Source organism: Trichomycterus rosablanca, chromosome 3, assembly GCF_030014385.1.
Source record: "Trichomycterus rosablanca isolate fTriRos1 chromosome 3, fTriRos1.hap1, whole genome shotgun sequence".
NCBI lineage: Eukaryota > Metazoa > Chordata > Actinopteri > Siluriformes > Trichomycteridae > Trichomycterus > Trichomycterus rosablanca.
Genome location: NC_085990.1, coordinates 5,281,149 through 5,293,936, shown reverse-complemented (window position 1 = coordinate 5,293,936; position 12,788 = coordinate 5,281,149). Strand labels below are relative to the sequence as shown.

Here is a 12,788-nt window from a genome sequence, read left to right as displayed (position 1 = left end):
GGCGCCCTGGTGAGAAGTACCAAGACAACTGTATCTTGCCTACAGTCAAGCATGGTGGTGGTAGCATCATGGTCTTGGGCTGCATGAGTGTTGCCGGCACTGGGGAGCTGCAGTTCATTGAGGGAAACATGAATTCCAACATGTACTGTGACATTCTGAAACAGAGCATGATCCCCTCCCTTCGAAAACTGGACCTCATGGCATTTTCCAACAGGATAACGACCCCAAACACAACCTCCAAGATGACAACTGCCTTCCTGAGGAAGCTGAATGTAAAGGTGATGGACTAAACCCAATTGAGCACCTGTGGCGCATCCTCAAGTGGAAGGTGGAGGAGTTCAAGGTGTCTAACATCCACCAGCTCCGTGATGTCATCATGGAGGAGTGGAAGAGGATTCCAGTAGCAACCTGTGCAGCTCTGGTGAATTCCATGCCCAGGAGGGTTAAGGCAGTGCTGGATAATAATGGTGGTCACACAAAATATTGACACTTTGGGCACAATTTGGACATGTTCACTGTGGGGTGTACTCACTTATGTTGCCAGCCATTTAGACATTAATGGCTGTGTGTTGAGTTATTTTCAGAAGACAGTAAATCTACACTGCTATACAAGTTGTACACTGACTACTCTAAGTTATATCCAAGTTTTATTTCTATAGTGTTGTCCCATGAAAAGATATAATAAAATATTTGCAGAAATGTGAGGGGTGTACTCACTTTTGTGATACACTGTATATTAATCACAGTGGCGTGATGGTTTTCATGCAGTTCTGCCTGAAGGCTCAAAGGTCACACACGATTAACAGTGGTTCATGAATCCCTTTACAGTTTTATGTATGACAGGTGGATACTTTACATTATGAATGAAACAATTGTAAATACAAATGTTCTAACTAGAGGTTAAAAAACTCTGCACAACATGTTATTTATGCTTTATGTAAAACCTGCCATAATCTCACCTCCCTCCAGAGACCAGCACTGCCCAGTGTAATCAGATTGGATTCCCGTGCTGCAAGTTGATAGGAACCCACTATCATCACAGCCTTAAATTTAGCCTATTACAAAGAGACAAACAAATAAACACAATGTATAACATTCATCTAGCAACAATCATGTTTTGTTTTGACATTTGTGTAAATCCTGTATCTGATATATTTGTTCTATTCTAGTTTAATGTCATAATTTAAGCATTAACTATCATGCAAGGACACCTTACCTGTCTGAAAAAGTTGTCATGAACTCTTCTGGTGAGGCGAACCAATGCAGTCTGTCCCTTCAGCAGCTGCTGGATTTGACAGACAACCTCCAAACACCAAGCTGAACTGCAGTTCTACACAACCAAGGTTAATACACACATTTACAACCATGAATACACTGCATGATTATTTTGCAGTTTAAATAAAGTTATGCCTTTCTCTATAAAATCATACCAGGATGTAATATAGTGGGTGAATGGGAGTGAATAGGTCTATGCCTTACCAATACTTCACTTTTCTTCATGTCCTCAGGATGCAGTGGACGAACATCCTTCTGAGCTGCTTTTAGCTGAGCGAGGTCATTATTGATGCTGCATTTAACACCAGTGGTCTACAACCAAATACAGGGTTAAATAGAATAATGAAAACCACATAGAAGTGATTTTCAGAAACACAGATTCACATGTAGGTTTAAAAATACTTGCTGTATTTGATTTTGAATAGATATAATTAAAATTTTAGACTTTATTGTACATTCAATCACCCATAGTCTGTAGTTAGCTGTAGTTACTGTGTACTTTCTATGGTCAAAAGTATGTGAATACACCTCTTAATTATTATAAAATAAATGGACAGATTTTTGTTTGGAGCAAGCCAAAAGATACCTTCAACCCACAATATGTGCTGCTTTAAAATGAAATGGGCAGCAATCTAAAGACATTTTTTCTAGGCTGATGATTGTTTAGCATGGTTGTAAAAACCAATTACAGTAGACCCTTGACTTACGAATTTAATTGGTTACGAAGGGCTGTTCTTAAGTCAAAATGTTCCTTCTTTTTTTAAATAAAATGTATCTACCAGAAACAACAATAACTCTCATATTTCTCTATTATTTCCTTCTTTATTTCAGTAGTATTGTATTTTGTAGGTTTAATTGCATGAAAGAAAGAATACTTTACGACTTCCTTCTTCTCTCTCGCTCACTGTCCCCTCTGTCTGATACACAGTGACAGCTACTGGCAGGAGTAATTATACAACAACGAATAGTAACAGATTCATTTTCTCACCACTGAGCTTTCTCTGCACCTTCTTTGAGGTCATTTTAATATTGAATCTTACAAACAATAAAGAAAACACTGAAAAAACACCGTCCGCTGTCAGAATGTTTGCTCACTGTATATATATAGGGAGAGAGACGGTCGCGAATTTCAGTTCGTAATCCGAAATTTGTTCGTACGTTAAGTTGAAAATCGTTCATAACCCAAAATGTTCGTATGGTAAACCGTTCGTAACTCAAGGGTCTACTGTATTTAAATTAAAATAATGTAAACAATCTTTCTTGGTTGCCCATATTCCAACAATCCAAACAAAAACAGGCTTTAGCATGAATAAGTGTCTTGTTGAGTTTATAGGCAACAAGACTAAAGAGCAAATAAAGATGCCTCCTTGCCCTGATTGGTTAGATGTTGGTCCAAATCATCTGTTTCTTGAATCGTGAATATTTTGTCTTAGCATATATTTGAAGCATATTTAAATGACATTTACAAAAAAAGAAAGAAAGAGTTACAATTCATGGTACAAGCAGAGTAACACTTACATTGTGAGATGATGCATCCACCACAGATGCAAAGACTCTGTCTCCTGCAGCTACAGCAGGTAAATTAATACTCAGCTCCAGATTATTGACCACATAGCAGCCAAGATTATGTATCTGCACACATAAACACTTAATATTAATACAAACACACAAAGGACACTCCAATCACCTATAAATGGATCAGCATGTAGGTATATAGCACAAACCCTGAAATTTGTGTAAAACTCTGGACCTGTCCCTTCTGATGCAGCTCTGGTGGGATGGACCTCATAACGGTTTAGATTGGAATCACTGCAAAGGAAACGAATAAAAAAAAAAAAAAAAAAAACAGACATGATAATGCAGCTACACAAATATTTCAGTAAAATGTATTAATACACTATACATAAAATAAAACAAAACATTGGTGATATGTATTGATATACAGTAGTTTTATCTGCTATAAAAGTCTAACATTTTAACGTTTCAGACTGCAACATCTGTAGGAATTTTAAAGTAAAGAAGGCAGGGAGATACAAGGATGGCTAGCATTATTGCTTGAAAATATGTATGTACATTTTACACCTTACATTTAACATTTTAAAAATTTATAAAAGTATAGATCATTTTTGTCTTTTAGTCTTCTTTTTGCCTGCTCCCCAAGCTACATATTATCATAATGAATAATATATTACAGATAGCATCAGTGCTATTTTGACTCATTATTTAGCTAGTGACTACATCTGTGGAGCAAAACATGCATCAGATTAGTACCGGCATTTATTACCATTTTCAAAATGACTGCCAAGCTTAGTAAATTAAACTGTTAGTAAATTAACTTGCACAGTGTTATAAAGTCTTCAGATGTTTCACACACACACACACACACACACACACACACACACACACACACACTCACACACACACACACACACATTTAGTAATTTAGAGCCCAACTACTATTAGCATATGTACAAAAATATTAAACATAGCCAATGAAGGAAGTCACTTACCTCGTGATAAAGAGGTCCGGCTCGTACTGCACTATACTCTGTAACTGAACACTGTTGTCTGATAGAGTGTCCTCTCGCTCCACACTGTCACTGTCATCAAACACATTACTGTTTATACTTGTACATATGCATATTTAATCATGTTTAGATTAAATCCAATGCATATGTGTGTGTACCTTGATGCGACTAGCTTCATATGGACCCTACTTGTGAGAGACGTGCAACTAAATTCAAACTCCAGCATGAAGTTCACCTATGATGAGTGCGGCAGGGCAAAATAGAAAGTAAGACAAAAAGAAGGTGGTTACACTGCACTGTAATAGCTGTTTACTTAAGTCAGTTATAAATGCATGTTAGAAAATTAAAGATGCACCTTAGACTGGGAGCGAAAGACTGGATAGCTGACATTACAAGAGCGACTGTTGGAGCTTTGTATAGAACAGTCAATCTTAAACTGGGCATCTTCCTGCAACATCAGGAGAGAAAAAAATTGTAATTGTTGTTAATTAAATCCTGGGTCCTAACATTAAAAAAGAGTTAGATAATCAGACGTGCAGTTCCTATAATAAATTAATTTTAGCATATATTTTTGCAAATTGTAATGCACAACTATGAGGCCGCATGGTAAAAAGGGCCTGGATTTGATTTACCTTGTGGAGTTTGAATGTCTAAAGGTTAAATTCATTAAGGACTGCAATGGCTATTTATGTTCAAGGTTTTAATGTATACATTTTATCTTCTAAAATACAACAATAGTTATACATACAACTGGAAGGTTACCCACTGTGAAGACACCCTTTTTACCATTGTTAGGTATTTATATTCATTCTAATACATAATAATTGTGTTGTGTTTACATGTGCAGCAAGGCAGATGTGTGTTTACCCGTATACTCAGACTACTAAAGTGCAAGTTCTTGGAGTAATGAAGAGTGAGGCTGGTGTTATAAGCATTCTCTAATCGGTTCTGGAGCTGAACTTCCACTCCCAAGCGTCTTCTAGGACTACGGATTATGTACGGCTGTTGCCTACGGGTAGAAACAATATTCAGCTTTACACATGTGCATTCATATAAAACAGGGAATCAGTGGTGCTGTTTCTGCATGAAGGACTGCTTCTTAACTTGCCTGCTACTGTCAAAAATGGTTTAAAACAGTAAAATCACAATTGGTAATGTACACCTGACAAATTATTTACTGCACTAAGCTGTTTGGGACAAAATCTTCAAGCTTCTTCTCTGTTTTCATTGGCTCAATGAGAAAATGTCATGTTTTTATTGGCTGTTTTATTGGCATTTTAAACAAGCTGGAAAAGCATCATGTCATCTTGTACTCCAGGCAACTTTGGGAGCAACATTTAGTTGTTATTAGCACTACCTTGTTCCTGAGATGTCCATGTGGGCTTGCAAATTTAGGTCCGTCACACACACATCATCTTCTCCACAGTCTTTATAAAATGAAATCTGTCAAACACACAAACATATGTCATTTCTATGTACACTCCTGAAAGAAATTGCTTCATTAAACTTTATTTGTCGCTTAAGTAACAGTGGATCATTAATTATTTTAATTCTCTGTGAAAATGATCTATCCATTAAACTCACAAATTGTTTAAGTGTGGTAGGCCAGCCTTCATCTAGTACTGGGCCACTTTCAGTGTCATTGATTTTGAAGTTCAGGGAGAAACTGATGGGACGGATGTAATCTGCAGTGTCCTGTTGGTCAGAGGAAAGAACACAAAGACAATGAGGAAATAATTAGTCCCGAGCTAATGATTTGGTTGGCCTGTGTGTCTGTATTGTATGGACTTACAAACACATAGAAGGGCAGCACATGGCACACAGACTCTCCTACACGGACTCTGACCAGTATAACGTTCTGTCTTTGGGAGTTAGCATCAAACAGAGCACGTGCAGAAAGTTTCCTGTCGTCCAGAACGGCGCCCACTTGCAGATCTAAACAAGTTTGCAGGGGAAAGACAATTACAGTTTTTGCATGGTTACACCTATTTGTTTAAATTTCAGGTTAAAAGCATTGAGTGGAATTCATGAATATATTTATTGTACCGAATTCTGTGCCATATGATCCTGGGGATCGAGACTTAACCAGGAAGCAGGCTGTGGCATTGAGACATGCCGACTCTCTGCCGGCCCTGTGGCAGTTCTTCTGGATGACGTTAATGGAGTGCGGCTTGAAGGACAGATTCATGTTGATCTGGACTATAGTGCGAGACCTGCACACAATATTAAGCTGTATCAAATAAAGCAGAAAACACCAGATGGAAGAAAATTCGAGCCATTTGACATTCATGTCGAGCACCTGAGGATGACGGCGCTGCCGTGAGCTCCCACTGCCAGATCCGGTAACTCGTCCCCGTCCATGTCCAACTGAGCGCTCAGACTGCGGCCAAAATACTGCAGGCCTGGAGAGAGAGAGGAGCCAGAGATTCGCTACAGGAAGAGGCAGAAGATGAAAAGCAAGCAAAGAACAGCATTCAGGAGGAAACAGTAGATTGGAATGTCAGATATTGACAGATACAGGATAGATAGAATCAGAGGAAACATAGATTAATTATGTTGTTTGTATTCATGTTTGCATCATAAACTTTTTGTACACAGTAGTATCATGTAATGAATCGTCCTGTGGCACCATCTACCACCAGTAGAGGGGTGCACAGGATGAGTAGTTCTAGGACTACAAACCCCAAGGGCCGCAGCGCTCATCAGTGCCAGTCATCCACAGCTGACTCCAGCGCTATTTGTTTGTTTGTTTATGAGGATTTTAACTTCATGTTTTACACTTTGGTTACATTCATGACAGAAACAGTAGTTACTCATTATACAAAGTTCACAAGATTCATCAGTTCACAAGGTTATATCAAACAGTCATGGACAATTTAGTATCTCCAATTCACCTCACTTGCATGTCTTTGGACTGTGGGAGGAAACCGGAGCATCCGGGGGAAACCCACGTGGACACGGGGAGAACATGCAAACTCCACACAGAAAGGACCTGGACCGCCCCACCTGGGGATCGAACCCAGGACCTTCTTGCTGTGAGGCAATAGTGCTACCCACTTAGCCACCGTGCCGCCCCCCAGCGCTATTTAAGTAAAGCACAGAGACCAATTCGATGCCGAATCAATGCCTTGCGCTTGATACAGACGGTAAGTTAAAAGGCCGTTTTTAATTTGTTGAAATCAGATTATCTGCATTCTTGTTTTTATACTCATCTTTTTAAGGGACTTCCAAAGTCGGTTTAGTGAACCGACTCACAGGCCAATTCCGTTGTTCTAGTTATTATTAACTAGGGGTCCTTTCTGTGTGGAGTTTGCATGTTCTCCCTGTGTCTCTGTGGGTTTCCTCCGGGTGCTCCGGTTTCCTCCCTCAGCCCAAAGACGTGCAAGTGAGGTGAATTGGAGACACTAAATTGTCCATGACTGTGTTTGATATAACCTTGTGAACTGATGAATCTTGTGTAATGAGTAACTACCATTCGTGTCATGAATGTAACCAAAGTGTTAAACATGACGTTAAAATCCTAATAAACAAACAAACCAACACACCCAGTACAGTATAATTTATTGTTACCATTTTTGATTTTTCATCTATATAGATTTTTTACCTGCTTATAATGTGGTATTATATAGAATTCATCGCCGTGGTAGACGTAAAGTGCACCCTGGTGATCATCCTCTAGTGGGGCTCCCACCAGCAGATCAGTGTAGCCATCATGGTTGAGGTCTGGAGCCACAGCCATAGCATAACCAAACCGGGCATCCTGTGCCTTCTGCTGAGAATGTAGGGTACCATTCGGAGCAAAAGTATTCTGAAAGGAGAATTTAGTGACAACGTTAAGAAGTGTGAATGTTAAATTAAAGCTGTCTTAAAGTAATAATTAATTGAAGCTAATATGTGCATAATCACTTCTAAACACCACTTATTGTATTCTGTCATTTTTTTAACACGTACAGTATTAACATGTATTAAATTTTTAAATAATTAGCATTTGACTTCTTTCAATAGTTGATTAGGATTATTGTGCTGGGTTAAAATCATAACTAGAATCATTTGATGGTGTAGAAAGTACTATGTCATTTAACTGGACCCCTCATTTTTATGTTATTGAATATGATTGACTACAGCTAGTGGCTTTTTTGGGCCTTCACACCGTATAAAGAGGGCTAGTTACATGGTCAGATAATTCAAGAAACACTGAAAAAATATGCAGGTACACTGTCAGAGATAAGCGAGCTTTAGAAGCTGCTGGAACCTGGTTAATACTGTCCACAGTCAAGCTGGTTTTCCTTTGTCATTGGCTCAGTAGAAGCTGTGCTAAAAGAAAGCCCCTGCTTTGACTTTGTCCAAGTGAAAAGCAACAGACTTAAGTTTAACTTTAGTGTTGATTTTGGAGCAGGAGCTTCTTTTTGAGCCTCTAACACCATGGTGACGTAAAACATGCATATCTTTTTTTGTCTTTTACAGAAGATACACTTTGCAGGGTAATGTATACTTGAGAGAAAGGACGCAGGCAGTTCTGTTTTCTTTTCACTCATTTAAAACAGTGCTCTTAATATCCAATAAACAAATTTAAAAGCATATGTTTTTGTGTAAATGATTTAAGACTGGAGGAAATGTATAACTCCAGTGTTAACTCTTACCCCATCCAGACAGAAGACATAGACTTTTCCTGTCTCTTTGTTGCCTGCTCCTAGGAACATGGGAGCAGCGATCAGTAGGATATCAGTTATATTATCTTTATCTACATCCACCTCACACACCTCACTGCCAAAATAAGAACCAATCTGAAAATAGAGAATCAAACAGAGAGGATTAAATGATGAAACACACAGGCACAAAACACATTTGTGAATAATCAAGCAATATCATAATCAGTAACCATATCAATAACTAAACAGTTATGTGATCAAAAGTAATTACTAATTTATAGTAAATGAAAATGGAGTGGCACAGTGGCGTATAGAATAGCGCTGTCACCTCACAGCAAAAAGGGTCTGGGTTTGATTTCCTGGCTAGACGGCCAGGGTCCTTTCTGTGTGGAGTTTGCATGTTCAAAGACATGAAGTCAGGCCAATTGGAGCTATTATAATTGCCCTTAGTGTGTGTGTGTGTGTGTGTGTGTGTGTGTGTGAGAGAGAGAGAGAGAGAGAGAGAGAGAGAGAGAGAGAGAGAGAGAGAGAGAGAGAGAGAGAGAGAGAGAGTCTGTGTGTGTCTGCCCTGTGATGGACTGGCAACCTGAAGATTGATTGGTATGGGCCAGTAGTACATTGCTGATGGAAAACTATTTAAAAATACCCCACACAGGTCAAAAGATTGCAACAACATTTCAGTCTGGGCCAGTAGGGCTGGTTGTAAGTTAAGAAAGGTTTAAGTTATTGGGCACCAGTTGACATTGCAATCACAGTTCATGCTTTTTATACTTTTTAGATGTTTCTACAAACTTGGGTGCAACCATTAAGTAATTACCCAAAACACAACAAGCATGTAAAATAGGACTGCATAAGCATTTATCAAAAATTTGATAGATGTATAGATTAAGGGGTGGATGTATGAATACATAAGTACATCAATAGGGTTAGTAAGTAGATGAACAGTGAATGGATGATTAAATGGATTGATGAATTAATTAGTGGATGAATTAATGGTCTAATGAGTGGTTGGGGCAGTAATATAAATGGGAAAATGGAACAGCTAGATGGATGGATGAAAGATGAAGTACCTGCTGTCCTTCGATGGCCTGAGTGATGGTGACATCACCATCTGGACTCATGTCAAACAGGATGACTTTGCCTTTATGTTTAAACCTGGGTGCTCCAGCCACATAGAGTCTCTTCCGGTCCGCTACTACCACTGAGGACACGGTATAACCTGCAACAGGTGCACACAATAGTTTAACAACAAGGGAAATTAAAAAATATGCAAATATATATAAAAGAGTCCCATTTCACATCCAAATGATGCAGTGTGGTTACCCAGGTATGCTGCATGATTCTTTAGCTCCAATGGAAATTCTTCCTCAAAGGCCTCTCGAGGGGGCATGATCCTTCCATCAGTGCTCTCCTTCAACACCCCTCCATCCCAATCATATGCCCCCACCATGCCAAACAAGATTCCATCCTAAAATAACACATCATAAAACATTACTGATATCATGCAAAGATTTAAGTGATGCAAAGTTACTTACTCAGGTTCCTAGACACTTACCATATAGAAGCACTTTGTAGTTCTACAATTACTGACTGCAGTCCAGTTGTTTCTCTGCATGCTTTGTTAGCCCCCTTTCATGCTGTTCTTCAATGGTCAGGACTCTCCCAGGACCACTACAGACTAGGTATTATTTGGGTGGTGGGTCATTCTCAGCACTGCAGTGACCCTGACATGGTGGTGGTGTGTTAGTGTGTGTTGTGCTGGTATGAGTGGATTAGACACAGCAGCGCTGATGGAGTTTTTAAACACCTCACTGTCACTGATGGACTGAGTGGGCAGCGTCCTGTGACCACTGATGAAGGTCTAGAAGATGACCAACTCAAACAGCAGCAATAGATGAGCGATCGTCTCTGACTTTACATCTACAAGGTGGACCAACTAGGTAGGAGTGTCTAATAGAGTGGACAGTGAGTGGACACGGTATTTAAAAACTGCAGCAGCGCTGCTGTTTCTGATCCACTCATATCAGCACAACACACACTAACACACCACCGCCATGTCATTGTAACCCAAATAATACCTGCTCTGTAGTGGTCCTGTGGGGTCCTGACCATTGAAGCACAGGGTGAAAACAGGCTAAAAAGATATGTAGAGAAACAGATGGACTGCAGTCAGTAATTGTAGAACTTCAAAGTGCTTCCACATGGTTTTCTACAGAAATGCTCCTTGTGGAAAGACTTTACAGAAGTATGGGGATGATAATAGCAAGGGAGAAGCAACAACATAATGTCCAACAAGCCCACTGTGTTGTTCACATGCTATTCCAATTTTATACTATATAGTGTATTTTAAAAGATCAAGTATACAGGAACCAGCAGTTCTGTGATATTTATAGTTGTGGTTTGCCTGCATGCCTGAATGTGAGTATTATTCGCAAAAACTGAAGATTGATTGGTATGGGCCAGCAGCAACAGCCTATGGATAGATATGAAGATGACTGTCCACAAAAGATTGCAGCAATATTTCTGTCTGAGCCAGCAGGGCTGGTCGTAAGATAAGAAAAGGTTAAGTTATTGTGCACCAGGTGACAATGCAATCACAGTTCATGCTTTTTATACTTTTTAGATCATGTGTTTCTACAAACATGGGTGCAACCGTTAAGTAAGCAATAAATGCAGTATGTTGTTTAAACACCATGGTCAAAGAAAAGCTCTTAGATAGTTTTAAGCAGATACTTACATTTAAGATGTGTGTTGAGAACCCAATCTGAGACATTTCCATTAGGAAGGTGCTTTCATTGTATCCCAAGGTCCCTGTTACAGGACAAAATTATTTTATATAAACATTAACAGTTAGAGTCAGTCAGTTGTCAACAACACCTAATGATGACAATTAATGACAATTGAACATGCTAATGTGCATCTGTGCAAAGTATCCGGACATTATTTTAAACTATTTACTCATACCTGCCATGCTCAGTTTGGCCTGACAGGTATAGTTGGCAAAGTTGGACAGAAAGTGTAGTTCAAGGCCCAAGGTGTGACTCGGGTGATCACATCACCCCGTGTGACAGTAGGTCTGTTGTTCATGATGCCAAGTATGAAATTAACACTGTCCTACCTCCCTTTTTAACCTATCTTTTGCCTATGCCCTGTTATGTTTAATTGTGTTGAATAATGTCTGTCTTCCCTTGTGTAATTTGTAAAGTACTGTGACGCTGCAATTTCCTTTGGGATCAATAAAGTGTTATCTTATCTTATCTTATCTTATCTTATCTTATCTTATCTTATCTTATCTTATCTTATCTTATCTTATCTTATCTTATCTTATCTTATCTTATCTTATCTTATCTTATCTTATCTTATCTTATCTTATCTTATCTTATCTTATCTTATCTTATCTTATCTTATCTTATCTTATCTTATCTCTGAATGCTAGGGATCACAATATTTCATGATGATCCTTTGCCAGGATCTGAAACATTGGGATCCGTTCCTTCAGAAAAGGGGTACTGTATTCCAGAAGTCATTGGGGTTTCTTTGTTTCTTCATTTATTAATTAAAAAGGTCCTCCACAGGACCCCAAATGGCCAAAAGGTATTTGGGTACTGAACCATTCCCAGCACTGCAATGACATTAATAGGATAATAACATTGTAATGTGTGTTGTACTAGTATAAGTGTAGCAGACACAGTGTAGCTGTACACCTATCTGCATAAAAGTGACCAAAATAAAAATGTCCACAAATATGAATCATATAACATGCAGCTTTTAAAACATTTAAAAAAAAGAAATATTACAATGATTTATTAAATTAACTACAGGCTAAATATGACTTTATTGGGGCTATATTTGATAAAGGGATAATTAAAAAGGTGATGAGATAATTGTACATTTCAGTTATTAAATTTAAATTATTGCTTGCTGAGAAAGTGTCTGATTTAAAAGTCAGTTCCTAGAAAAAAAATGATGCAAATCCCAGAACCCAAATTCCAGAATTAATTTCTGTTTATATTTTGTACAATCAGGCCACAACTTTGATTAAAGACTCTTTGTTTTTTAATACATTCATTTGAACATCCTGCCATGCTAAAGCTGTCTTCATGGTCACATGCACCCTTTCCCTCATCTCTGTACTTCCCCTCCCTTCCTTCCTTTTCTCAGAAACAAGCTGGCATTACACCCTTCAACCTTGCTTTGCCTCGGGACTTGACTCCTCCCTTCCTCTAAAATGGTACCTTAGAATAATAATGACTTTCGTAAGTAGTGTAGCTGGTCTAGTGGAGGAGCGCCCAGCAATCAGATAACCCAATGAGCCAAAACACCCACCTAACATGAG

The 12,788-nt window shown here is 38.7% G+C and overlaps 2 protein-coding genes across 2 annotated transcripts in view; one reads left to right on the top strand and one right to left on the bottom strand.

The window, feature by feature from the left end:
- The window catches only part of itga10 (integrin, alpha 10), a 45,056-nt gene that overhangs the window by 2,726 nt on the left and 29,542 nt on the right, over positions 1–12,788 (bottom strand). Inside the window, exons 10-28 of the mRNA XM_062992510.1 lie at positions 11,190–11,263; positions 9,776–9,920; positions 9,523–9,671; positions 8,444–8,587; positions 7,408–7,611; positions 6,103–6,233; positions 5,850–6,016; positions 5,596–5,738; positions 5,388–5,498; positions 5,161–5,246; positions 4,671–4,812; positions 4,159–4,251; positions 3,962–4,038; positions 3,786–3,875; positions 3,000–3,084; positions 2,794–2,907; positions 1,480–1,587; positions 1,217–1,330; positions 960–1,055 (exon numbers count right to left, since the gene is read on the bottom strand). Coding sequence (XP_062848580.1) covers positions 960–1,055; positions 1,217–1,330; positions 1,480–1,587; positions 2,794–2,907; positions 3,000–3,084; positions 3,786–3,875; positions 3,962–4,038; positions 4,159–4,251; positions 4,671–4,812; positions 5,161–5,246; positions 5,388–5,498; positions 5,596–5,738; positions 5,850–6,016; positions 6,103–6,233; positions 7,408–7,611; positions 8,444–8,587; positions 9,523–9,671; positions 9,776–9,920; positions 11,190–11,263 — 2,273 coding nt within the window. The remainder of the gene's footprint in view (positions 1–959; positions 1,056–1,216; positions 1,331–1,479; positions 1,588–2,793; positions 2,908–2,999; positions 3,085–3,785; positions 3,876–3,961; positions 4,039–4,158; positions 4,252–4,670; positions 4,813–5,160; positions 5,247–5,387; positions 5,499–5,595; positions 5,739–5,849; positions 6,017–6,102; positions 6,234–7,407; positions 7,612–8,443; positions 8,588–9,522; positions 9,672–9,775; positions 9,921–11,189; positions 11,264–12,788) is intronic.
- lyrm1 (LYR motif containing 1) overlaps positions 7,353–12,788 on the top strand; it is a 176,436-nt gene continuing 171,000 nt past the window's right edge. The window contains exon 1 of the mRNA XM_062992516.1: positions 7,353–7,356. The gene's annotated coding sequence lies outside the window, so the exon portion shown is untranslated. The remainder of the gene's footprint in view (positions 7,357–12,788) is intronic.